General features: G+C 60.0%; 2 protein-coding genes across 4 annotated transcripts in view; both read right to left on the reverse strand.

Annotated features, from left to right (window-relative positions):
* MXD4 (MAX dimerization protein 4) overlaps positions 1–534 on the reverse strand; it is a 12,129-nt gene extending 11,595 nt beyond the window's left edge. For 2 of the 3 annotated variants that reach the window (XM_049630174.1, XM_049630173.1), the window contains exons 1-2: positions 329–534; positions 126–225 (exon numbers count right to left, since the gene is read on the reverse strand). In XM_049630174.1, coding sequence (XP_049486131.1) covers positions 126–225; positions 329–392 — 164 coding nt within the window. In that variant the 5' untranslated portion in view covers positions 393–534. The remainder of the gene's footprint in view (positions 1–125; positions 226–328) is intronic. The other variant, XM_049630172.1, reaches the window with a different exon arrangement.
* Positions 535–5,902: 5,368 nt separating this feature from the next.
* Positions 5,903–25,747, reverse strand: part of ZFYVE28 (zinc finger FYVE-type containing 28) — a 116,109-nt gene continuing 96,264 nt past the window's right edge. The window contains exons 9-13 of the mRNA XM_049630176.1: positions 13,294–13,427; positions 11,342–11,458; positions 9,991–10,095; positions 7,728–7,831; positions 5,903–7,192 (exon numbers count right to left, since the gene is read on the reverse strand). Coding sequence (XP_049486133.1) covers positions 7,061–7,192; positions 7,728–7,831; positions 9,991–10,095; positions 11,342–11,458; positions 13,294–13,427 — 592 coding nt within the window. The 3' untranslated portion in view covers positions 5,903–7,060. The remainder of the gene's footprint in view (positions 7,193–7,727; positions 7,832–9,990; positions 10,096–11,341; positions 11,459–13,293; positions 13,428–25,747) is intronic.

Genomic DNA, 25,747 nt, shown 5'->3' on the forward strand with positions numbered 1-25,747 from the left:
GGGGGGGGCGGCCGGGCTGCGGGCCGGGGGGCGGGGCCGCGGGAGGGCGCTTCGGGGCGGGGGGGGGCGACCCCGGGCGCCGGGCCGGGCGGGGGGCGGCCGCGCGGGGGCTGGGGGGGCGGTACCTGTTGTTCGGGGCCTTGCGCACCAGGCCGGCCGCCTTTGTCTTCTTCCTGGCGAAGTCGCCGTCGAAGGGCAGCACCGAGGCGTAGCCGTGCTCAGCCTCTGCGGACAGACGGCGCGGTCAGCGGGCCCCCGCCCCGGCCCCGGCCCCGCCGCCGCCGCCCGCCCGCCCGCGGCCCGGCGCACAAAGGGGCGCGGGCGCTACCTCGGTCCCTGCGCTCCAGGTACTCGGCCGCCTCCAGCAGGATCAGCAGGGAATTTAGCTCCATCCTCCTGCCCGCCCGCGCGCTCCGGGACGGCGGCGGCCGCTGCCCGGCCCTCTCCGGCCGGCTCCGCTAGCCGCCCGCCCCGCGCGCCCGGCGGCCCCACTTCCCCGACTCCCGCGGACTCCCAGCGCGCTCGGCCGCCACCCTCCGCCTCGGGCCCTCAAATTGACACATAAGGCGAGCGGCGGCCGACGCAGCCAATGGGGGCCGGCGCTCCGGGTCCGGGGGCGGGCGCTAGGCCGGGCCGGGGCCAATGGGAGCTGGCCGAACGCCTCGGGCCGGGCCGAGAATGTTGACAGATGCGAAGCTCGGTTCCGATAGGCCCGCCGCGGTAGTAACAATTTAGAAGCCCAAGCTTAGCAACAGCACGTGGTGGCCCGGCCCCCGCGCTCGCTGACTGGCGGCCGGCGTGCATGATAAGTAGGCGCCGTGCGCCGATTGGCCCAGAACGGTCTATGTAAAATAGGGACCGCGGACCAATGGCCGGCTGCGGGGCGCGCGGCCAATGAGGGCGCCGCGGCCGGACGCGTTGCCGGGAGGAAGCTGAGCGCGGTGGCACCGCAAGCCACCGGACCAGCGCCCCTGGGCTGGTCAGCGTGCGGGAGGTGTCGCGTGCGCCTGGCCTGTTCGCCGGGTCTGCACGTCGTGTGCAGGAACCTGTTGCCCTGGAACAGCCACAGCACTGGCTCCGCGGGAGCACGGGACCTCGTGCTCTCTTCGGGGGTGTCTTATGGGCTGCAAAGCGACATCCCTTCCTGCCGGACACAGAGTGACCCCAGGAAAGACCGGAGCTTGGAGGAGGGACGTAGAGGGTCAGAGCCCAAGAGTCAGATCTTGAGCCACATCTCAACGGGCAGAGACCCAGAGAGGGAGGGCCCCTCAGAGCTGCCCAGTGGACCCCATGCCTGAAGGAAGGGGCAGAGATCTGCTGCCACGGTCCCGAGGGTTTCCCAAGAGTGGAGGGCTGCGTGCTCGTGTCTGGTCTGAAGAGTGGAGACATTCCAAGACTTTGCAAGGAAGCGCTTTCTAGGGAAGAGAGTTGCCCTCATTGGGAGAGGAGCGAGCCCCTCATCAAACTCCTGGCACTTGGGTGGCCCTAGTGGCCCCTGACCCTAAACTGATTCCGTGGGAGCAGGGACTGGCAGCCTGGGGGCATCCCCAGACTGGCCTCAGTTCCCTTTGGTCTTCCTTCTCACTGGTTGTTGAGACTCGTGGCCTGGCAACTCCTGAGGAGGGGCCCAGCAGGCTGGAGAGTGTGGGGATAAGGTGGCTGGACCCCTGCCCTGACCCTGCCCAAACCTCTAAAGGGGGCATTGCTACTGCCAACGAAACAGAACAAAAACTATAAAAATCTCAGTACTTTCCATCCTAGGATCTATTGGATGTTTTATACACCATTTCCTTGTGCATTTCTGAATCCCCGATTTATGGTTAAGGGAACTGGGAATCCTGAGGTTTAGGGACTGCCTAGTGTCTCCTGGAAATCCCAGTAGCATTGATATTGGTGCTCCCACAAATGTGACCCAGGCCTGGTGACACAGGAGCAGGAAGACCAAGCCACCTCCTGACCTAACGCTATTTGCTGGGGGTGGGAGCCCAGCTGTGTGATCTGAGAAATGGGGTTAGGGGTGTGTTGCCCTCCCTACAAGACCCCAGCAGAGCTCAGCAGGACCCAGCCGGGCACTTGAAACCTGCCATTAGACAGCCCTGCATGGGCTGTCTTGATGTTAACCCCAGCCTTTCCTGCTCATGCCCCACAATTACCCCAGAACCAGGGCACAGCCCCTAAGAGCTGTGCAGGACAAAGGAGAGTGCCCAACTCTGGGGAGGGGCAGATGCATTCAGAGTTGGGGGGCCTAGGAGGTAGAACCCCAGGCTTACCACCTGGTGGCTGGTATTTTGCAGAGTCCCTTCATCCCTGCTATGTGAAGAGTAGGTTGCTGGCCCCAGTCCTAAAGCCGGCACCTTGCCTAGGGTGAGTGCACCTGCCGGATGCCCACCCTACTAACTGCCGTGGGGCACGAGGGCTGCTCTGTTCCACAGCCGGCTGGGCAAAGGGCCAGGTGTGACTGTGGGAACCATGTGCATACGGCATCCCAGTCTGAGAGGAGAGGGGTGGCCCCACCTTGCAGCTGAGCTGTTTCAGGGACCCCTCTCCTAGCAACACCCAGGACCAGGCACTTCCCAGTGGCTCCACACCGCCTGTGACGGTGGGTGGCACCTCAGTGCACATAGGGTGGGGGGAGTGAGGGGAGAAGTGGCCCATGAACTAGGGGCAGGAGGGCTAGGACCTGGCATGGGCAGAGGTATCACAACCCAGGCCTAGGGGCCAACCAGCTCACATGCCCTCTGCTCCAGAGCTGCAGGCCCCAAGGGCAGGACAGATCCAGAATGTCTGTGTGCCCATCTTTGCCCGGCTCAGGTGCAGGATCCAGCCCTGAGCTACCCTGAGCGCACAGCAGAACGCAAAGCCTTGCTTGTGTGTTTAAGTCTTGGGTGTGACATTAACTTTGAGTGACTGCTCAGTGCTGGAATCTGCCCCTCTCCCAAGTCTCAGAGGCAGGAGAGGCTCTAGAGTTTTGTTGACTCCTGCAAGGAGACCCCAGACTCTGCCCTGAGAATGTGGGGGGGGGGGAGGAGGATGCTGCAGGCTAGGAAGGTTGCCTGGAGGAGGTGGCTTTGGCTAGGCCTCTGAGGAGATTAGTGCCTTCAGGACACTGGGTCATGGGGGTGGCATGGGGCAGGCACCTTGGGTCCTGCCCACCTTCCCCCAGCTCCCACTGCAGAGTCCAGGGAACAGGAAGAGCCAGGAATGGCTGGGAAGCCGCCCCCCTCCATGGTGCTATCAGCCCCCAGCCCCAACCCCGGTGGTTTGAGATGTCCAGCTCTAAGTAGGACACCTGTTTCCCCATCCCAGACCTAGCTGGGATGTGGTTTGCCTTGCCTGCAGTCCCTGCTGAGCTGGGACCCTCCCTGGCCCCTCCTCACCCCTGCAGGCAGCAATGCGGTCGCCCCCCTGCCCTGGCAGCCCAACCTCACTGGGAGAGCAGGTGGTGGGATGGGTCGCCCTCTGGTGGCCATCAGGGTCTGCAGCAGGGACCCTGGAGGGGGCGCAGTCCTGGGCCCCAGAAGGGGAGCACACCTCCAACCCTACTCCTCCCATTTGGCCTCCTGGGATTATATTGTTCATCACCTTCCCCAGCAGCCGGAACACCAAGGCCACACAGTTGGTGTGGGGGGCTGCCCGCCTGCGTGTCCAGGGGAGGAGGGCCAGGCCTGAGGGCAGGCTGGCTGTCCCTGGGCACGTTGTGGGGACGGATGAGCCACAAGTGGGGGCAAGCAGCAGGGCACCTCCAGAGGCCAGGGGTGGGTGTAGGGGTGGGAGGTGGGAGCACTGGATGAGCTGAGCCCACTGTGGGAGGGGCAGGACCAGGTGGGGTGCATCCCTCGTCCCCACCCCCATGCCACCTCCCAGAGTGAGTACAGAGAGCTTTGGGTGCTCCACCCCAGGCCCTCCATCCTCTGCCTTGGTGGCCTGCAGGCTGCAGGTCCTGAGTACCTGTGGGGCCCAGCCAGACCTAGGACCCCCACCTGTTACCAGAAGCATGGGGTGGAGGCGTTGGGGCACACGGAAGGCCTTCTCCCCAGGGCCTGTGCGTAGCCAGAGAGAGGGGAGATGGGCAAGCCAGACCCAGGTGCACCAGGCTCCTGCAGCTCCCCAGCCTTCCCTGATGCCAGACAGGGGTGTGCCGTGGGCGTTCAGATGCCGGTGGAGCCCCTGTCTCCACACCTGCCCCAGAAGGGGCTCTCCAGGCAGAGCCAGCTGGGACTGTCACAGCACCCTCTGCTTTCGCCTCTCGTGTGACCCTCCTAAAAGCTAACAGCGTCTGCCAACTTCTGTAAGCCTCAGTTTCTCCATCTATGACACCGGGATCCTGCCCCCTCGGGGGATTGTCAAGGGGAGTAGAGGGGACAGCGCTCAGAAAACGGTAACAGGAAGGACATAATGATGGTGACACAGGGGAACTGGGGGGCTCAGGAAGGCTAGCCTGCTCCAGGCCCAAGCCCGCTTGCAAGGGCTGCCTCCAAATCTGGAGCTCTTGTCTCTCTCTCTACCTGTCCCTGTCCCCAAGGTCTCCTAGTCTTGAGCCCCTACTGTGGGTGGGCAGCAGACTATTCCTTCTAGAACCTTCCTGAGTGGGAAACTCGGTGTTGGGCTAATCCACTTCCCATCCCCAGGTCTTGGCTCTGCTCTTGGGGTGTGGATAGCTCTGTCGAAGGGTAGGGTGACCCCACGTCCCCGGTTTAGCACGGAAAGTCTCATGACTCAGGACTCTCATTCCTGAACAAACGGTACAAGTAGTCACTCTTACTGGAGGCTCCCATGGCCCCAGAACCTTCCTCCAGGGCAGCTCAGGGTAGGGATGCACAAGGGCAGGCCAAATCTGGCTTGGTGGGCTTCCTGGCCACACCCAGAGCTCTCCCTGTCTCCCTGGGACCCAGGCCTCTCCCTCAGGAGCGCAGCTCTGTCTGTGCCAAGGGTGGGCAGACCCTCTTTCCTGGGTCTCCATGCCTCCCAGCCTGACCTGGTGGATAAGGAGGGCCACCATGTTTTAGTCTGGAAGGTGACAACTGTGGGCCTGTTGAGGAGAGGAAGGGGGACCCTGCAGTGTCTCCTCAAAGCAGCTTCTCCTGTGAGGGGCTGACCTCCTGGTCTGACAGCAGGGGCTGTCTTCCTTCCCCGGGCAGCTGACCTTCCAGAAGTCTCCACCGTCCAGCCATTGGAGCTGCAGCCACCCACAGGGGTGGGAGGGGCTCTGTCCAGGGCAGGAGGATGAGGCCCAGACTTGGGCAGCCAGAGACACCAGGTCCCCCTGCAAATCCCTTCTCTTCTACTCCTGAAGGACTCAGGAGTGCCCCTAGGGAGTCCCCCAATTCTAAACTCTTTCACCTCTCAGGAAGAAAGTGGGCCTGGTGGCCACCAATTGGGTGGCTTCTCACAACCATCCCTCCATTCTCTGGGGTCCCAGTGTCCACCTCCAAGGGACTAGACACCCAAGTGATCAGCCTCCAAGAGCAGAGGAAGGCCCCATTGCCATGGCAACCCCAGGGTGCAGCCTACTCACCTGCATTCTCTCCAGGGCACTCCAGAAGGCAGCCCCCCCCCAACCCCTGGTGGGTGGGTGGTCCTGACCCGGAGCAGGTGGGGAGGGCTCCAAGGGGGAGTGTCCAAGAGTACCCACCCGCCAACACACACACAGGCCAGGATTCTGAGCTGAAGACCATGAGAAAAGGGGCTGGGCAAGTGGGCAGGCAGTGGAGACCCTGGAACCCTCGTAGGGCATGGGATGGGGCTTTCGGGGGGGCAGGCTGAATACCCCTCTCCTACGGGCTCATGGGAACCCTTCAATTTCCCTAAGAGCGCAGAAGCCCGGAGCTTTCTAGGGAAGAATGCAAGAACACCGCTTCCCAGACGCAGAAAAAGAAGTCCACGTTCACACCAGAAACAAGTGTCTGCAATCCTTAAATAGATTTATGGAAATGGCTTCGAATTACAGCATTTAGAAAATAAAAATAATCTCAATACATAATATTCCCTCCATTATATACTTCCCCCCCCAGAAGCCATTTCTGTGCATGTGTACCCACTGTTCAGCAGTAGTTGGATTTTCTTATAAAAGAAGCAGTAGTTAGCGTCTCTCTAAAAATAAAGCTGCAATCCTCACTGCAATGTGAAGCCTGAGATTTAAGCCTGAGGTGTCCGTGCTGGGGCCCCCTGGCGGCCTCCGCCTGGGTGCCGGGCCACTCTGGGGTCTGAGGAGGTGGGCCAGGGTCCCTGGGGGAAGGGGGTCAGAGGGAAGGGGGTAGTGGCAGCAGGTGGGTGACATCTGTGGTCCTTGGACCCCGGGGGCCCTGGCCTAAGAACCTGGGGAACTGGGTCTCAGTGCTGTGCAGGCAGCTGCCTGGCCCCCCATCTCGTCAGCAGCCGGGCACACACCGGCAGGGGCGTGCCTGCGGCCCAGAGGACCTGGCCATGTGTCTGCATCTCCCCCTCCGAGAATAAACAAGATGCCTGCTGTTTGGCCAAGGGAGGGGCAGCGCTGGAGAATGAGATGGCAGCTGCGGGCTCGGGACAGGGACAGAGAATGGGCAGCGCATGGGAAAGCCCTGTGGGACGCCGAGGCCTGCCCTTCTCCTGGACCTGTCCGCCATCAGCCCAGGATTTAGCCCCAGGTGCAGTCCCACTTGGCTGGTCAAGAGCCGGCTCTGAGTAGGCCTTCTAGTATGGCTGAGCAGCTCAGCAGGCCAGGGGCCGGGGGCAGAGGGCAGGGGACAGGGGCCGGGGGGCAGACGGCAGGGGCAGGGGCAGGGGGCAGGTGGGAGGAAAGCCCACCCCTGCCCAGGCAGCCACCTGGCAGCCCTGGGTATTCCCCACTGCCTGAAGCTGACCTCCCGTTGGCCCCTGCAGCTGGCCGGGGGTCCCCACAGGTGGGGAGTCCAGGGTAGGAGGGACGGAGGAGCTGGACGTTCTGGAAGCCTGGGCGGCCCGCAGCCTCCTGCAGTGGTGGCGGCCGCTCAATGAAATGCAGTGGAGACCCTCCTGCAGCCAGCAGCACCGCCCCCGGGAGTCCTCTGGGGCCCTGGCAGGTTTGGGGAGTGCCGGTGCCGTGTCAGATGCCCGCCTTGTCGCTGTAGAAGGGTGTGACGTGGAACATGTAGCAGTGCGTGCACACGCGCACGGGCTTCACCTGCCCGTAGCGGGGCAGCGGGGCCGAGTGTGAGGAGCAGCGGGAGCAGAAGATCTGGAATTTGAGGGGCGGGCAGGGGACCCAGTGAGCCAGGGTGCCAAACAAGCCACCGCCACCCTCCCCCCAGGCCGTGCCTCCCCGCTCCCGACCTCGGCGGTTCCCACATCCCCCCTCCTCCAGCGTGCAGGGCGCCACGGGCGGGGCTCTGTGGGCAGGGAGGGGACCTTGGGAAAAGCCTGGGGTGGGTCATGGCCTCAGGAGGCCAGGCTCACGAGGAGGGTCCCAGCCCTGCTCCTAGGCTGCTGCAGGCCTCCTGTTCAGACCCTCCTTCCCTCCACGTCCCCAGCTCTGAAGCGGCTGGGGGCTGGGCACCACACCATCGGGACCCAGTGGGCAGAGTGCCTGGAGTCCACACACAGTGCCAAGTCAAAGCGGGGCCCAGGGCTCAGGGACAGGGACCCCAAAGGCCTTACCAGTGCCCTGGGGTGTCGGTCCTGACTCCCAGATCCTGTGGACGGGCCCCAGGGATGCCCCTGGCCACAGTCTCTGGGTCTGCGGGCACAACCTCTGGCCCCCGTGCCCCTCTTACCTTCCCGCAGCTTCGGCAGTGGTGCTTCCGGCGGATAACAGTGAAGGGTGCTTTGCATGCCGTGCAGAAGCCGCAAGCCTCATCGGGGACCCACTCTGGTGGATCTGGGACGAGAAGGGGGGTACGCGTCAGCCAGAGGGGGCCGCGAAGCGGTGACAGTGGCAGCCGGTGGGCTGGGGTGGGAGGCCGACCGCGGCGGGTGGGTGTACCGGTGCCTTCCGCTGGATGGGCCCCAGCAGCTCCAGCTCTCCTCCCCTCCCATCCTCCCCTGGACTCCAGGTGCTGGTTACGGTCTCGGGAAACTGCTGGCATCACATGGACAGGACCTTTGCAGCTGTTGTCAGTGCCTGTCCGCCAGGCCACCTGGATTCGGGACGTGGGCAGGGAGTGTTCACCTGGATGACCCTCTCCTGAGCCTCTCTCCGTCAGCACCCAGCCTGGCAGGGCCCTCGGGCAGAGGTGGTAGCTGAGAAGTGAAGGAATCAGCCACCAGCTCGGCACACTCTGTGGGGGCCCCCGGGGCCCCAGCCTTGCCCACCCCTGGCTCCAGAGCAGTTATGGGACCCTCGTGGTCCTGGAAACCCAGGCAGACGTCCGGCCGGCCCCTCCCTGACACAGGTGCAGGCCAGGCTGGGGCCTGGGCCCCCCTTCCAGGTGGGTGTGGGACCCATCCTGTCTCACTTCTAGAGGTGCTTGGAAGCCTCTATGGAGGTTTGCTCTGGGATTCGGAGACTCATCAGTGCGGGGGAGGAGAGAGCTCCCACGCAGCAAGACAGGCACTTTCCTCCCGTTCAGGCCCCAGGGCCAGAGCCAATAGCCGGGCGGGGTGGGGGAGAACATCTGGGATCCATCCCTCAGACCACAGTGTGCTCAGAGGTGGTCTGTCCAGACTCGCACGACCCCCAGTGCTCAGGCGGGCACTGGCCTGCACCCCTGGCCCCATCCTCAGCACCTCCAAACGGAACTCGGCAAGGCTGCTGTCCAAGAAGGGCCTGGGGTCTCCTGGCCTCCCTCCTGGCCTGGAGGGTCTGCCCCTCCTCCTGCCTGCACAGACCCAAAGCTGCCTCCCACCCACCTCTCCCACCTTCCTCTCTGGGCCCCGTGAGCTCACCTCAGTGCAGGGAGGTCATTTCTCCCGCTTGCCACCCCTCCCCTGTGTAAAAATCCCAGGATGACCCCAGGGAAATCCCAGGTGGCAATCTTAGCCCCTAAGGGCCATGCTAGGCCACAGACACCAGCTCAGACAGAAAAGGCCAAACCCTCTCCTGTGAGGACCGTGAGGGTCCGGGGGACTTCCTGGAACCGCTCCTCTGACCAGCATCCAGGCCCTGTCAGCAGGTGCCACTTCCAGGAGCGAGGCTGGGTCAGCAGTCGGCAAGGAGGGCGCGGCTCCCGCCCGTGCACTGGGCAAGCCAGACCTCACAGCTTTTCACTTCCGCTCCTCCTGAGCAGAGGGGCCCCGAGTTCCTGCTACAGGTGCTTTGTACCATCGTGTATGGTTTTCCAGAAAGAGTCGGGAGATTGTGCCTGCTCCAGACACCCCATCCCCGCAGCCCCCTCTGGACACCCGCATCCCCATCACCCCAGAGCACTGGAGCGCCAGGGAGGCCCTGAGACGGACACAGGCAGGACCAGCCCAGCTGGCCAGGCACACCAGGAGTGCTGTGGCCTCTGGCCCATCACGGGGTGAACTTTCAACTCCTTCTCAGCTCCACGCACATCTGACACCTGGTTGGGCCTATCTGCCACCATCCATCTCAGCACCTTGCCCAGGTCCCCAGCCCCTCCCCACAGACATGATGCCAGGGCCCCAACCTACTCTGGATGCTCCCTCCCTGACTGGGACACCAGCAGGCCTGACCTCCAGGCTAACAGGGTAGCAGGGGCTCGGGGCTCCCACATAACCAGAGAGTGCAGCCTGCAGCCTCCTGTGAAGAGGGTGCCAGAAGCTGCCGTTGAGGCCCTTCCTGTGGGGCAGGTGAATGCAGGTGGGGACAGGTGTGTGCCTGTGCCGAGCCCGGCCGCCTCCAGCCAGGGGCCCGTGTGCCCACCCTGGGGGCCGAAGAGGGGATGCCAGGGTGGGAAGTTGCCTCCCCAGGGGCAGCTACGTGCCCAGAGGGCCTCTGGGGAGGGACCCCCGGTTGGAGAAGCGGTGCCTTCATGGATTCCATATCCAGGGCAGAAAGGGGGACAGTCCAGACAGGGCCTTTGCTCCCTGCCCAGCGCGCAGCACCGTGGGCGCTGGCCCAGACTCCACACGTACCTTCCAAGTCCCCATCTCGGGTCTTGGCTGCCAGTTCAGAGGATGACAGGGTCTCTTGGCACAGGGCACAATCCTCTAAGGCTGCACTCCGCAGGCTCTGGGTGACTGGAAGAGAAGGGAGGGGTGGGGTGGGCACAGAAACACCTGTTCCTGGTAGCCCCACCTCCGCATCACTGGCAGGGGTCCCCCAAACCCAGCCGCAGTCCCACGGCCATGGGGTCACCACAGCCCCAGCAGGCCGGGTACTGACCCCGGCAGGGGCCTTCAGTGCCCAGAGGCATGCGGCCTCCCTGGGGGTCCCAGCCCCAGAGCCCCTGCACGGTCTGTGCAGAAAGGTCTCCCTGGGCTGTGATCTCTAAGCCCACCATCCTTGCTTCCAGAAGCGGTCCATGTCACCTGCCTTTTCTGAACCGTGATGTCTCAGGAGGCAATCCCACCCAGGAATCCCCGGCAAATGGGGGCAGCGCAGCCTGGCACGGTGCTACCAGGAGTCAGAGCTTGGTGGACACACAGAACTAACTCTGCTCCTGCTCCCCGCTAGCAAGGAGGGGCTCTGGTGGGCTGGGGCGGGCTGCCCTGTGTGCCCAAATGCCCTGTGATGAGGGGTAGCTGGCCCAGAACAGGTATCTCAGCCCAGCACGGGGGTAGAGGGGGTAAGCCAAGGGTCAGGCTCTCTCCCCACCCCAGGCACGTGACAATATGTGAACGTGTGTGTGTATGTGTGTGTGTGTGTGTGTGTGTGTGTGTGCGCGTGCGCGCGCACATGTGCGCAAATATGCATGTGGGTGTGAGGGCATGTGTCTACACCCGTGATGTGTTGAGCATGTGTAAGTATGTGAGGCAGGTCCCAGGTGGCCACAGGATATGAACAGCCACTTTCCCCAGGGAGAGATGGGGCCTATGTCCCCTCCTTGACTCTGGGCTGGCCTCGGACTGCTTTGGCAGCCAGAATTTGCTAGAAGTGACTCTGCCATATCTGGGTCTTGTCTTTAAGAGGAAGGGCACTGTCCCTCCCAGCCTGTTAGCCCCAAGAAGTTGGGTGACCTTGCAGGAGCATACGCAGAGGGAGAGTGGGAGGTTCTGCAGGCACAGGCCGGTGCGTGTGAGGTTGTAAGCCACCTGCAAAGCCAGCGGTGGGGACACTGCCCCAGGCAGGTGGCCTCTCGGGGACTTCTGGGGCCTGTGATGTGTGCCCCTTGGTCCCCTAGCGGAGAGCCTGGCAGTGCTGGGTGCTTCTTGTTTGGAATGTGGCAGGTTGTGCAGAACCTGTAGGTTCTGTGTAGGGCCACGTTCGCTCAGGGTGAGGAGATGCTGATCCCTGGGGTGGGGACATGCCCTGAGCGGGACTCACCCTTCTTTAGCTTTTCCTTGTCATCTGCTTCTGGTTTGGTGGCCATGACCTCAAAAAGGGTCTTGAGAATACTTCTCAGATCGCTGGCATAGTTGGTCTGCAGCTGGTCAGCCACACCTGGGAGGGGAGGAAGGCCGTCAGGCTCCGGGGGCTCCAGCCGCTGGCTGTGTCCTCAGGTAGGTGGGGGCAAGAAGAGGCCACCAGCCCCTGGGAGCTGGCTTTGTTGGCAGGAGTGAAAGCTCAGGAGTCCAGGGGAGGCCGGTGGAGGGGTGCCTACGCAGCCAGCCCCCCGCTGGCCCCCGCTCACTCTCACTCCCACATTTTATCCTTGGGGTCGCAGCCACTACTTCTGAGTGGTCCTAGCCTCTCACTGACAGGTGACCCCAGGGCCCTGAACCGTGCCCACTGCCCACAGCAGCGCCTTCACTGACACAGCCACGTGTGTGTCCGGTGGTGCCCTCTTCCCCTGGCAGACGCTGCTGCCCCAAGTCCCCCTGACTGCAGGGGCCCCTTTGGGGCGTGTGGCTGGGAGCCAAGGTGGGGCCTGCCCTCTGCCGGACTCCCTGCCATTCCCTGCTTCCCCCACTCTCACCGCAGAGCCCTCCTCCTCCCTGAGCAGGCTCCCTCTCCCTGAGTGGGGCTCCCCTTCCCTGACTGAGGGCTCCCCCTCCCTGAGTGAGGCTCCCCCTCCCTGCGTGGGGGTCCCCCTCCCTGAGTGAGGGCCATTTCCCAGCGAGAATCGAAGCCCCGTTAGCTCCTTCGGCGCAGACACCGCTGCTACTTATGGCAGCGTGAGGGGAAAGCCTCAGGCGTCCGGCCAGAACCGGAAGCCCAGTGACCCGCCCCAGGGACTGCAGTCAGCGCTTCCGGAGGATTCTTTGTGCACCGCGACGGGTACTGAGCGCCTGCCAGACTCCATATCCCTAAACCTCGGAACAAAGCTGTGTGGCAGCTATATGAAGCCAAGCTCAGGGTCACCGGGGTCCTCCTGGTCCCACCTGGCCTGGCTTGGCAGTGCCTGGGGGGCCCCGGGGCAGTATGGGACACCCCCATCGTGACCGGGATTCTGCAGGGATCCCGCCCCCCCCGCCCCCCACAGGCCACAGGCTGCAGTCCTGCCAAGCAGGCCGGGAAGAGCGGGTAGCGCGGGCTGCGGGGAAAGCCCCGTCAGCAAGCACCCCTAAACCGGGAGGATGGGGGTGGGAAGGGCACGCAGGAGGCCGGGGAGGGGGCCTTCAGTGCATACTTTTATACTGTTGAATCACATGGATGTGTTAGTTATATTAACACACGAACCAAAGAGCAGCATTAAAAAGACACCTTTTGGCTCACGGCCCTCTGAATTCCCCGGGGAGACGAAACAGGCGTCTCCCTCCTGTTCCCCCACTCTGGGGGAAACAAAACTAGGCAAGATGAACGCCACAATCGGAACCACGAACGAACAGACCCTCGCTGTGTGGGTGGCCAAGGCCCCCACGGGAGCCGGATGGGTTCCCCAGTCACAGATGGGGGCCCTAGTGAAGAATTAAGCCTTCCTCCCTCCTGGGCTTGGGGATGATGAAATGGCACCGTGGGGGGATCCCCAGATGGCAGGGAGGGGATGCTCCTGTGGCCCGGCACAACCCGCATCCTGCCCAGCAGGGACTTTGCGGCCCACCCTCAGCCCTGCCCCGCCCACATTCGAGGCCCCGCCCAACCTGCAACCCACGCCCAGACAGGCCCCGCCCATACTCGAGGCCCCGCCCAACCTGCAGCCCACCCTCAGCCAAGCCCCGCCCAACCCTGCGGCCCACGCCCAGCCAGGCCCCGCCCAACCTACAGCCCACCCTCAGCCAGGCCCTCCCCACCCTGAGGCCCCACCCACTCCCAACAAGGCCCCCACCCTGCAGCCCACCGGCAGCTAGGCCCCGCCCACCCCCTGAGGCCCCGCCCCACGCGGGCCCAGCCGACACCTGAAATGCAGACAAACAGGCGGTGGATCAGGTCGTGGCTGCCGTGGAACCTGGACCGGATCTTCTCTCTTGTGGCCAAGGGGACCGTCTCCAGCCCGGCCTTGTCTGAGGAACCTGAACCGGCCGTGGGGCCACTGCACAGAGAAGGAGATACAGGGTGTGGGGGGCACGGGCACCGCCAGGGGCTCCTGGAGCCTGAAAGCCAGGAGCGAGAACCAAACTCTTTTTGCCCTGGAGGCTCCCACTGCACCACAGCCGAGCTGCCGGGAGGTACTGGTAGCTTCAGAGTGTCACCAAGGTCACAGGCACCACCTAACAAGCCAGCTGGCACAGCAGGGCTCCTAGCCTGGCCATGCCCTGTCTGCTGCCCTCACTTTGCTGTAGCCACTCTCAACTCCTTTCTCTCTGCTGGTGTAGACCACCTGGTGTGGACTCACATGCTCAGGCCCCCCCCCCCCTTCTCCCTCCGACTGACATCATCTACTGACTTCCTCCTAGAACTCGCCCACCTACACCCTGCGCAAACGGGACTAATTTGGATAAAGGGTCTTTGCAGCTGAGATCAAGGTACAGACCCGGAGAGGAGAAAGTCATCTTGGATTATCGGGTGGCCCTAACCCCGTGACAAGTGTCCTTACGAGAGGAGACGCAGACAGACAGGGCCTCCCAGCTGTGAAGGATGAATTTCTGTTGTTTTAACTCCCTGCGTGTGGGGCTTTGTTACTAACACAGGGTTCTGCTCCCACCATGCACGTCCCTGCTCCTCCCCACGGGGGGGGGGGGGGGGGGGGGCGTCTGCCCCACTTCAGGTGCCTCCAATTCTTACACGACTCCTCTCCTTTCTTCTCTATCCTCCTGTCCTACAATCTGGCAGTTTCTCGTTTCCCTTTCAGCTTTCCCCTTGACATTTTAATTGATGCTCTCCCTGCGGCTCCATAGACGCAAGTCTTTTAAACGTGGCCAACGGCTGCCTGCACTACCTCCTTCTCCTTTCCGGGAGGTAGTGCATCTGCCTTCCATGCCAGAGGCCTGGTCCTTGGTTGTCCGTCCCGTTTCAGAGGGAGGCACTGAAGGCCGCGTGGTGTAGGTGGAACAAAGGCAGCCTCGCACTGCTGGGGCCACAGCTTCAGAGAGAGAACTTGGCACCAGCTGCCCAAGCTCCCACCCCGGGGGCTGCCACTGGCACGCAAGTGGAGCTCTGCCCTTGTGGCCCGCAGACGTGGCAGGATCTTCACTGTGGCACTGGTTGCTCAGCGATGGGGCCATCTAGTCTTGCAGGGGCAGAGTCGACAGAGGCAGAGGGGGGCGGGTCACAGACCCTCACACACTGTGTGGGTCCCTCACACGGCGCAGAAACACGCAGGACCGCCCTAGGTCTTATGTGGGGGTACGTCCAGGGAGGAAAGACCATTAAGAAGTACAAAGATGTGACACGCCTGAGGTTTGGGGCCATTGTCCGCCCCCCCACCCCAGCCCCCGTCCGGTACAGAGGGAGGCTGGGCTGCACGGGCTCCCTTCCTTTCGTCAAGGGCGGTGTGAGAGTTCATGCGTTTTTGCCACACTCTACAATAATGAATATCCACTATGAGTATTTAATGCTTCCCTGGGCCACGGAGAGGTGAGGGCAGGCTGGCAGTGTGAGGCTGGGTGCACCTGTGCCAAGCTGGCACCCTCGGGCAGGTCTACACCCTCTCCTCCTGAGCTGCGGAGTTTCCCGGACAGGCCCCGGACTTTCAGCCTGAGCGTGGGGGGCCTGGCTGCCCTCCACCTGCTGTCCCCGCCCTGGGAGCTGAGTGAGGAAAGGGGGAGGGGACTTCACTGTTCACGTCAGCTACCACTCAGCGTCCCCAGTGTCAGGTCACAGCTTTGCCCAAAAGATTTGGGAGCAGGGGCTCAGATAAATACCACACACCCGTGTTCACAGAAGCTTGCTCTCCAACACCACCAACAGATAGTGGATAAACAGTGTGGTCCCCACGGTGGGACGTTATTCAACCGTAAAAGGAAGTTCTGCACACACTACAAGGACAAACCTGGAAGACACCAGGCTGACCGAGACAAGCCGGTCACAGAAGGTCCCATAGGGTGTGATTCCATTTATGCGAACCATCGAGAAGAGGCAAGCCTACAGACACAGAAGGCAGAGGAGGGCTGTGGGGCCAGGGGCGAGAGATGGGGAATGACCGATTGATAACAGGTACAGTGTTTCTTTACGGGGTGGTGAAAATGTTTGCCAAACTGTGAATATAAAATAAAGGAATGTTTTCTTGCAATCATCTAGTGAACTCACATTCGAGAAATAGTTCATAAGTTAAATGTCTGTCATCAGTGGGCTGGCTCAACAAATCATCAGGTCACATCCATACAATTTCCATTTTGTAGAAGGGACAGATGCTAGAAATGTTAAGATATTAAACGAAAAGGCAGCATTCTAAAAATTAGGGAGATCATATGTACATAAGGAGAGACAGGGAAACGCAGTAAAAGCAAAGCATTAATATCACGTATATTTGAGTGGTGGGACCATGGATAAACTATGCTTTTCCAAAGTGTCTTCTGGGAGCAAGTATTACCTTTGTGATCAGAATGAACATGATTTCCAGGAGAGAGGAAGCGCCCGTCAGCAGCAGGTGGCACCACAGCCCTGCCTGTGGCGGGAGCTCGTCCCAAGCCGAGACAGAAGCGGCTCGGGGCGCCCCCTGGGGGTCAGCCCTGCAGCCCCAGCCCCGCAGATCCATGCTCCGGAGGCCCTGGACGATGTGGGGCGGCCAGCACACAGAAACCAGGGGAAGGGCCCTGACCCCACAGAGAGTTGAGGCCATGAAGGCTCCCTGAGGCTCTGGTTGAGCAGGGTAGGGGGGCCGGTGGAGAGAGAGGGAGAGGGACAAGGACTCCACAAAGACACTGATCCTAGGCAGAAAATCGGCTTCGAGGGGCTCGGGGAACAAAAGACCAGATTGCCGCAGGAAGAATTTGACCTGGGACCTGCGCCTGGGTCTAGTCGGTCTGCCTGGTCCCCAGGGGCCACAGGGATGGCCACTGTCTGGGCACTGCCCAGGGCCTGTGGATGCTGATCCTGCAAGGGCAGTTGCTAGACTGCTGGCCCATGGCAGGCACTGGGCCCTTGGCGGACGCCACACAGGCTGGAAGCAGAGGGCCACTCGCATCTATAGGACACACCCCGTCTCCGCACACACCCCGTCTGCCAGGGTCTGCCCCTTCCGCTTCACTGCCCAGGCAGCAGGCTGACAAGGGCTGGTGGGGCCCTGGTCGGCCTGGGGACTGTGTTCAGCGGACTGGACCCAGGGCTCCTGCAGAGCCCTGCCTCGCTCGGCATGACCACAGGGCCGCCCCCGGCGGACTCACTGAGGGGAATCACCTTAGACCTCAGAGGAGCCCAGCACCTGCCAGGACTTGCCAGGCAGGAACTCCCCTGACCATGCCAGGGGCCACCCCAAGGAGCTGCAGCTCCTACCAAGATTACAGAAGGCCCAGGACAATGAATCTTTTCAAACAAGTCAGAACATGTCTTTCCTCTGCTGAAACCTTCTACCCCTGCCTCTCAATTAGTCCAAGTAAAAGCAAAAAGCCTTATCGGGCGAGGCTTACGGTGCCTGGCCTAGTCTGGACCCCTCTCTGTCACCCTCCCCTCCCACACCCTCCACTCACTCAAGCTTCTCAGACTTGGTCCTTGTTGTCACAGACAAGCCAAACATGCCATGGCCACAGGGCCTTTGCACAGATATCAGTGGGCCCAGAATGCTCCTTTTCTGGATACCCCCAGACGCCTCTATTTGGTATGCTCTATTGCAAGGGCCTTCCTTGACCACAAACAGGACCCCCCCACCCCCACCCCCACCCCAGCTCTCTTCCTGACCCCACCCTGCATTCTGCTCACGGGGACACTCAGCATCCTGACATAGCACGTGTGTGCTGACTGTGTGTCTTACTCGGGGGGAAGGCAAGGTTGGCTCGGCAGCTACTTCCGTTCACTGCTGTACCCCAGCATCAAAGACAGCCCCCCACCCCACACTAGCCTCCCAATCTGTATCTGCTGAACAAAGAATATGAATCCATTAGACGTGGAGGAGAACCGGAAGTGGGTTCCCTGGGAATAAACGCTTTCTCCACAGTTGTAATGCCGCATGGGGTTCAGGAAAAAGAGCAGCCAGCAGGGCCTCCTCACCCTTCGGGTGTCACAACTCCTCTGGGAAGAATGGGGGAGCCCCCCCAAAGATGTGTTCACGTCAAACCCCCAGAACCTGTGACTGGGGCCTTATTTGGAAAAAGGATCTTTGGGGATGTAAGTAAGCATAGGATCTCGAGAGGAGCTCATCCTGGACTGTCCGGGCAGGCTCTGAATCTGATGACAAGGGTCTTTCTAAGAGGAGGAGGGGAGACACCCAGACAGGAGGCTGAGTGTGGACAGAGGGGGACAGAGGACGCGGCCATAAGCCCAGGAGCAGCTGGAGCCCCGGGGGGCCAGGACAGGCAGGAAGGACCCTCCCTGGGGGGAGGGGGGGCCTCCCGAGGGAGGGTGGCCCTGGATTTTGGACTCTGGCCTCCAGGACTGTGACAAGGGAGGTCTCTGTCTTCCGAAGGCCCCGATGTGTGGCAGTTCGCCCCTGCTGCCCCGGGAAGCCGGTCCGGACACAGCCGGAAACGTGATCCCACCTCCATCGCTCACCTGCTGGGCCCAGAAATTGCTCCCTTAGGCACAGAATGGGCACGAGGATAGCCACCGATGGGCCCAGCGAGGACAAGCCCGATCACAAGCACGTGTGGCCGCGAGAGGTGGGGCCGTTGTGGCAGGGAGGACACAGCCGGCTCCTACCTATAGGGCCTGCTCGCGCTCGCCAAGCCTTCAAAAGAGGTGGTCACATTACACATATAATTATGGCTGGAATCGTTTAAGGGACGCTAAGCTCATAATCAGTGTTTAAACCTCTAGGGAAATTGCTTTGCCGGGAGGTGTGTGTTTGCTACGTTCGTTCCACAGATTTGCAGCGGGCGAGGGGGCGCCGAGGAGTGGAGGGAGAAGGGGCTCCGTGAGGGTCCTGCCTAGCACCTGCTGTCCCGGGCGGCGGTGAGGCGGGGCTGGAAGAGATGCGGAAGGCAGAGGGGCGCGGGGCTGCCTGGCACCTTGAGCTGGCGGGTGACGCTTCTGATGCAAGTGGCCGGGGCCCAGGGCAGAGTCTCGCTCCCCCTCAGCATCCCGGGGCCGCCCACAGCCCCACCGGCGGGGAGACGGGGGGTCCCCAACCATGCTAGGGTGGTGGAGCTGACACACACCTTCCCCACCCACCGGGATGTCCTGGGTGGGTCTGAGTGCACGTGTGTCTACGTACGTGTGAATGCGCGTGACAGCGTGCGTGTGCGCGCGTACGTGGGATGTGTGTGCACAGTGTGAGCATGCACACTCAGAATGGTGGCACACCCAGGGCAGTGGCTGCACAGGGGTGCCAGAGGCTGGCCACTCTCCCAAGTACTGGGCAGGGACAGAGGGACAGGAGAGCGACAGGACCAAGGGTCCACTCCGACTGGCAGCAACCTCACCTGACTCCGCAGCAGTTTTCAAACAAACTCCTTTCCAGAACATGTCACGTTACAGGCTTGTATTGCTTAAAAGACGTAACTCGTTCGCCTGTGACCTGTGCATGAATCCTGTCATGTTTTGATACTAATGGAAAGATTTTAAAAGCGAGATCCTGGGTGTGTACACGTTGAAGAGAGACCATCAGTCAGGAGCCGCTACAGTTCACCAGGTGGGAGCCAGCTCACTCCCCACATCCTGGCTGCCCCGCACTGGCACCAGGATGGGACTCACACCCCAGCCGCACCCTCCCCACCGCCCGCTGTGGCCTCCCGAGCACGGTCAGTTCTGAGGAGGTGAGAGGCTGCCCCGGGCCTGCACCCCAACTCTACACCACCAGAAGGCGCCTGGGCTTCACTGGCCGGGGATGGGGCCGGGACTCAGAAATGAGCCCTCCGAGGCCAGGGCAGCCCCTAAGAGAGGGGGGCCGTCACCGCCGGTGGGGGTGGATGGGGCTGGAGACGGGGTGACGCCAGAGTACACGCGCGCGGGCTCCTGTGACTACAAAAACAACAGTGGTCTCTGCGTGCCGCACGCGAGTGTGGGTTCACACCGCCATCCCTCACAGGACGTGGAAGGCTCCCTGTGCACCTGTGTCCAGCCTCGTGACTGTGGGCGAATCGCTCCGTCCCCGAACCTCACTGTTCTCTTCCGTAAACGGCAATAGTTAGCAGGGACAGAGATGATGCTTTGAGAGGGGGCCACTCCCGCCTCTGACGAAGGCTCCGTAAGCCGCAGGGCCTCCCGGTAGAAGCCCAGACACAAGGCAGTGATTTCCGGTGATGTATGAACAAACACCACAGTACACAGATCCGTGTGCCGTGGGGTCCCGCGGGCGCTCCGGGCGCCGCCCACCCCTCTGCCCTCCCGCCCGTGCGGTCTACCCTCGCTGGCTCCCCTGGCTGTCGGAGAAGCAGCGGCCTGTTCCCACTCCAGAGTCGCAGGACCCCCACAGGACCCTGGGGCCGATCGCTGAGGGACTGCAAAAACTGGCAGTTTGGTCCAAACAGCAAATGTAAACAATATGCTGAAAATTAGCTGATGTCTCCATTTCCTCTGATTAAGGAGCATTACCACTGATGTCCTAAGAGATGAGCAAGCACCTTTACGTCTCTCTCCCTTTCCTACTTCAGTGAGTCCATGGACCCCTGCCCTGCCCAGGCCGGTCAGGCATGGCGGGTCCTGCCCTTGGCTCCCATCTGGGAGGCAGAAGCAAGAAATCAGAATCCCATTGATACCTGTGTCAGTTACGGATAGTCACCATACAGCAGGGAGGGCTTCCTGGAGGAGGCGGCATGGCATGAGAAGAGTCTATGAGTCCACGGAGACCCCCAGTCTCCCCACACCTGGGGCCCCCAGCACCCTAGGACACCCCCCGACCTCGGGCAGCCCTGCCTGGCCCCTGCTGCCTGCAGAGTTCTGATGTGGTTCTGCTGCTGTGAACTCTGTGGAGACAGGACCTTCTTGGCCTCCCTGTCTCCCCATCTTCCCACCACCTTTCTGCTGTGGTTGCTCCCCAGGTCCACACTTCCGCAGGGCTCGGTATGTCCCTGTGAGGGGCATTTTCTGCCAGACGCTGGCCTCAGGGCCCACTGCCCTGGAGAGCTGCCAATGGATCTCCGCATCTGAGAAGGGCCTACCTCTCTCCCACTCCAGCCCTGGTTGCCGGGCAGGGGTCTCTACCTCCCAGGAAAACCAGCAGAGAGACTGGTAGGTGACCCAGCTCTGACAGGATCAGGCCCTAGTCTGAGAAGTCAGGTACGGTTGGAATTGGGGTCATGAGGCCCTGGGCTGGGTCCTAGGGCCACAGTGGACCAGCGGCACCTGCCCTTGAGGGGCTCTGGGGTGGTGACAAGGAGGAGGGGACCCCCGAGGGGACCCTGCACATGGCCACTGCCCCAGGGGGAGGCCTGCCATGGGCAAGAGTCCCAGGGCCGGGCTGGGAGTCCCTGGAAATTAGCACAGGCTGAAGGCTTCTGGCATCATCACCTCTGCCATCTGGGCAGAGGAAGGTGATCTCCCGGAGCCTCAGTTTACTGGTCTGTAAACTGGGAAAACAATGCCACCCGTGCAGGGTCCTCTGAAGAAGGACATCCAGACACATACGGTGGAGGGTGGGGCTGGGGGTGCGTGTGGTTCCCCCCTTTGCTGTAACACGGGGAGAATGCACAGCTTCCCCAAGGGCAAGGGGGCCGTGAGGCTGGGGCCAGGCTCCCATACTACCACCGTCAAGGAGGTCGGCTGTCCGGAGGCTTAGGCAGGGGATGGACATCAAGCAGGGCCCGGCCCAGAGGCGGCCGAGGGTCTGCCCCACACTGTTTGTGGGCACATCACCCCCCAGCGGAATCCCACTGTGAAGCAGCAGCCCCAAGACCACCCGGGCCGTGTGCCAGGCTCCCAGACGCCCTGCAAATACCACCTGGTCAGCCTGGTGGGTGATGTTCATCCAGAAGGAACACAGGGAGGGGCACAACTGTCCCTACAACACTGGGGGACAGCCAGGAAGCCTCAGTGAGCCCCCTTGTCACCAAAGGATGCTCTGCAGGGCCCCCAAAACCTTAGGAAGTTCTGGGGACCTGTGACTTCCCCGGACAGGGAGGACAGACAGCAGATGTCCTGCCCAGTGCCCACGGTCCTTGCTGAGCCATCCCTGCCTGACAACAGATAGATGGGGTGGCCAGCAGGGCCCGTCAGAGTTCTTCCCCAGACACAGGCCACAGGAAGACCACACAGGCCGCTCCCCCTGGAGCCCAGAGGGAAAGCCTGGTGGCTCTCAGGTCCATCTTGCCCCGAGTGACCCCAAGCCTGCTGGTACCCGAGGAGGGTCCACAAAACAGGGGGAACCCCTCCAGGGTTGAGGAGGGCCTGATGCCCTGGTGCCTCCCATGTTGCCATGACGACCCTCCATTCATCCCGCAGCTACCCCGGCAGGTCCCGTGTGTCCCTAGGCCCTGGCACACCCACCCTGCCCAGCCGTGCCCACTCATGAGACTACAGCCCTGTCACCGACAGCCCCCGGGAGACACTGTCCAGAGCTGGGGCTGCAGAGCCGGGCAGGGCCCCGAAGCAGCCGCTGACGCAGGCAGCTCCTCCCAGCCTGCCTCCCCACTCCCTCTGGGCTCGCTGCCCGCCCCGGGCACTGCCTGGCCCTTCGCCACCCTGAGGTCAGGTGCACACTCGGCTCCCTCTGCGGAGAGGGGTGGGAGCCGTGGTCCCCTCCTCTGGTGGCATGGCACAGCCCAGCTCTGGAGAAGGTCCCATGGTTGGGTTATGGGAACCTGATCCTCACGCTCTACTCTAGAAAAGCCAGGAAACACAGACGAGCAAAAAGCGCACGTCCGTGTGTATTTTATAAACACGTGTGGTTGTCACATGAGCAGAGGGGACTTGTGTTACTTTCCGCTGTTGTAACTCACACACTCTTCCTGCACTTTTGCTGCTTTCAAAAGCTCTCAGAACATAAGGCGCCAGGGCTGATGAACAAAGCAGCGGGTGAACTTGACTGTGGACACCGCCTGGTGTCCCTGTTGGACCACACTCAGCAATTTAAACCTGCTTTCTCTGGTTTCTGCCTCCGTGAAGGTGGGAGGAAGTGTCATGCAGGGGAGGTGGCCTTGCAGACAGGGGTTCACCTGGCCCCATGGGGTGGAGCAGGCGACCCCACGAGCCCTCGAGGGTGCTGCTGGGGCTGCACCCCGTGCCCTCCCCTCCATCCCGCATCCCGAGGAGAAGGGGTCAGTGCCTACCAAGCACACTGCACCCCTGCTCAGAGCCCTCCACCCTGCCCCGTGGAGCCCTGCATACAGAAGGAGTGGGCAGGCCTGGGGCTGCAGGGAGTGCGATGGGATGGTTGTGCCCGGAGACCCAGAACTGTAGGCCAGTCCCCTTCCCCTGGAGCTGCCCCTGCAGCACGCCCCCTCGCCCCACTGAAGCCACGAACACCCACATACCAAACACCCTGGCTGGGATGAGGGCACAGACCCTGCCTGGGAAGCAGGGCCAGCGGCCCAGAAGAGGTCTGCTGCAGGGGCAGGAGTTTGAGGGAAAGAACCCAGGATGTGAGATACCAGACGTGAACCCTGAGGTCCCCCTCCAAATCCCAGGGCATCCTCCTGAGGCCAGCTGCCTTCCAACCCTTGGTGGCCCCTCATTTTCGCTTGATCTAGGGCAAGGATGTTCCCCCAACCAAGCACCCTAAGTCATACCCTCCAGCCTAAGGGACGTGGTGTGGGGGCTGGCAGGATGGGTGAGAAGACGTGAGACTCGAGGCTGGGCTCTGGGGATGGGCCCAGGGGTCCTGCAGTGGGCCCCCAAACTGGAGTCAGACAGATGAGAGGGTCTCTGAGCTCCTGCTTCCAATCTGTGCAGCAGGGACACCAGTGAAATGTTGCTATGGGACTCAGTGAGGCCACAGGGGCAAATTTTCCCATGGGTTTCATCAAAGGCACATGGTGACTTGGTATAACAGGGAGGGATGTCATGGCAGAGAGGGAGGGGACAGTGACCCAAGGAGCAAACAAGGACCAGAGGCACAAGAGTGCAGAGAGCACCTGGAAAGCTGACACTAGGAGGGTACAAAGGGGCAGTGGCGGGGCAGTTGCCCAGGGTCCAAGAGACCAGGAGAGTAGGGAGCCCTGGGGACTTCCAAGCAGGGGACCATCACCCAGCTATTTGGTATCAGCCTGTCTGAGGGGACGTCAAGAGGACAGGGTAGGAACTGAGGACAATGCAAGTAAACTCCTCCACTCACTGAGGAAGAAATGGGTAACTGAGCAAACCTACATCCAGTAAAAACATTGAAGCCAAAAAACCTTCCCATGAAAACGCTAGGCCCAGACAGCTTCACTGGTGAATTCAAACTAATATCTAACTAGTATCTAACTCAAACTAATATCTAAGGCAGAAAGAATACCCGCTCTACCAAACTCTTCCAGAAGACTGAAGAAGTGAAAGGGCTCCCCAGCTCATCCTAGGTCTCAGCTTTGCCCTGATACCCAATTCTGAAAAGGACATTATGAGAATAGAAAACTATTGCCCAGCATTCCTCACAATCAGATGCAAAATTCTTAATAAAATTTTAGCAAATCAGAACCAACAATACATAAAAAGGATAATACCTAATGGCCAAGTAAAGTTCATCCCAGGAAGGTAAGATTCACTTAACATCTGAAAATCAATCAATGCAATTTATCACATTAATAGACTAAAAAAAATAAATACTATATGATCATCCCGAAAGATACAGAAGAAGCATTTGAGAAAATCCATCATTTCTTGGTAAAAACTCTCAGCAAGCTGGGGATAAAAGAGAACTTACTGGACCTGATAAAGGGCGCCTATGAAAATCCTGCAGCCAACAACAGACACTAAATGCTTTCCCTCTGAGATCAGGAATACGGCAAAAATATCCTGTGTCAAATCTATTCAACATTGTACTAGAGGTCCTTGCCAGGGCAAAAATGCAAGAAAGAGAGGTAAACAACATCCGACTGAAAAGGAAATATAAAATTGGCTTTTTTTTTCACAGATGACATCATCATCTACAGGAAATGTGATGAATCTTCATAAAAACTATAATGAATAAAGCGAGTTTAGTAAAGTTGTAGGAAATAAGATCAATATATAAAACTCAATTGCACCTCCCATATTAGCAATGAACAATTGGAAACTGAAATCATAGAACAATATAATATCACATCAAAAATATAAAATACTTAGGGATAAATCTGATCTGACAAAAGATGTGCAAGACTTCTACAATAAAAACTATGAAAGTTTGCTGAGAGAATTAAGAGCCTAAATAAATGGAGAGATATACTATGTTCATGAACTGGAAGACTTGATCTTATTAAGGGGTTAATTCTTCCCAAGTTGATCTACAGATTCAACAAAATTCCAGTCAAAATCCTAGCAGGCATTGTTTTTCGTTTTTGTTTCATATAAATTGACAACTGGTCCTAAAATTCATAGAGGACCCGGAATAACCAACACAACTTTGAAAAAGAAGGAAGTTGTAGATTTACACTACCTGATGTTAAGCTACATTTTAGGGGCACCTGGTTGGCTCAGTCGGTTAAGGGTCCGGGTTCAGGTCAGGTCATGATCTCACGGTCCATGAGTTCGAGCCCTGCATTGGGCTCTGTGCTGACAGCTCCAAGCTTGGACCCTGCTTCAGATTCTGTGTCTCCCTCTCTCTCTGCCCCTCCCCCGCTCATGCTCTGTCTCTCTCCCTCTCTCTCTTTTTCAAGATAAAATATTAAACAAACAAAAAAAATTTTTTTTGAACGCCAGCTGCCCATACATCACAGTGTGATATTGGTATTAATATAGACAGACCAATGAAACAGACTAGTGAGTCCAGAAACAAACCCACACATATACACTTGACTGATTTTTGATGAAGGTGCAAAGGCAATTCAGTAGAGAAGGGATGGTCTTTTTCAACAAATGGTGCTGGAGTAATTGGTTTTCCTTACGCAAAACACAGTAAAATTTTGATCCATACCTCACACCATATACTAAGTTAATCCTAAATTGATCATAGACCTAAATATAAAAACCAAAAATATAAAACTTCTAGAACAGAAGAAAAACCTCTGTGACTTTGGGTTATAAAAATAATCCTTAGATCTGATACCAAAACTACAATCCAGGGAAGAAAGAAAGTTGATAAATAGGACTTCACTGAAATAAGAACTTCTACTCTTCAAAAGATACTCAGAATGAGAAGATAAGCCACAGGCTGGGAGAAAATATTTGCAAACTGTATTTCTGATAAGGGGCTCCTGAGTGAGTGAAGAACTCTCAAAACTCAGCAAGGAAACCACCCAGTTGAAAGAAACAGCAAAAGATTTGAATACA

This window comes from Panthera uncia, chromosome B1 (assembly GCF_023721935.1).
Source record: "Panthera uncia isolate 11264 chromosome B1, Puncia_PCG_1.0, whole genome shotgun sequence".
Lineage (NCBI taxonomy): Eukaryota > Metazoa > Chordata > Mammalia > Carnivora > Felidae > Panthera > Panthera uncia.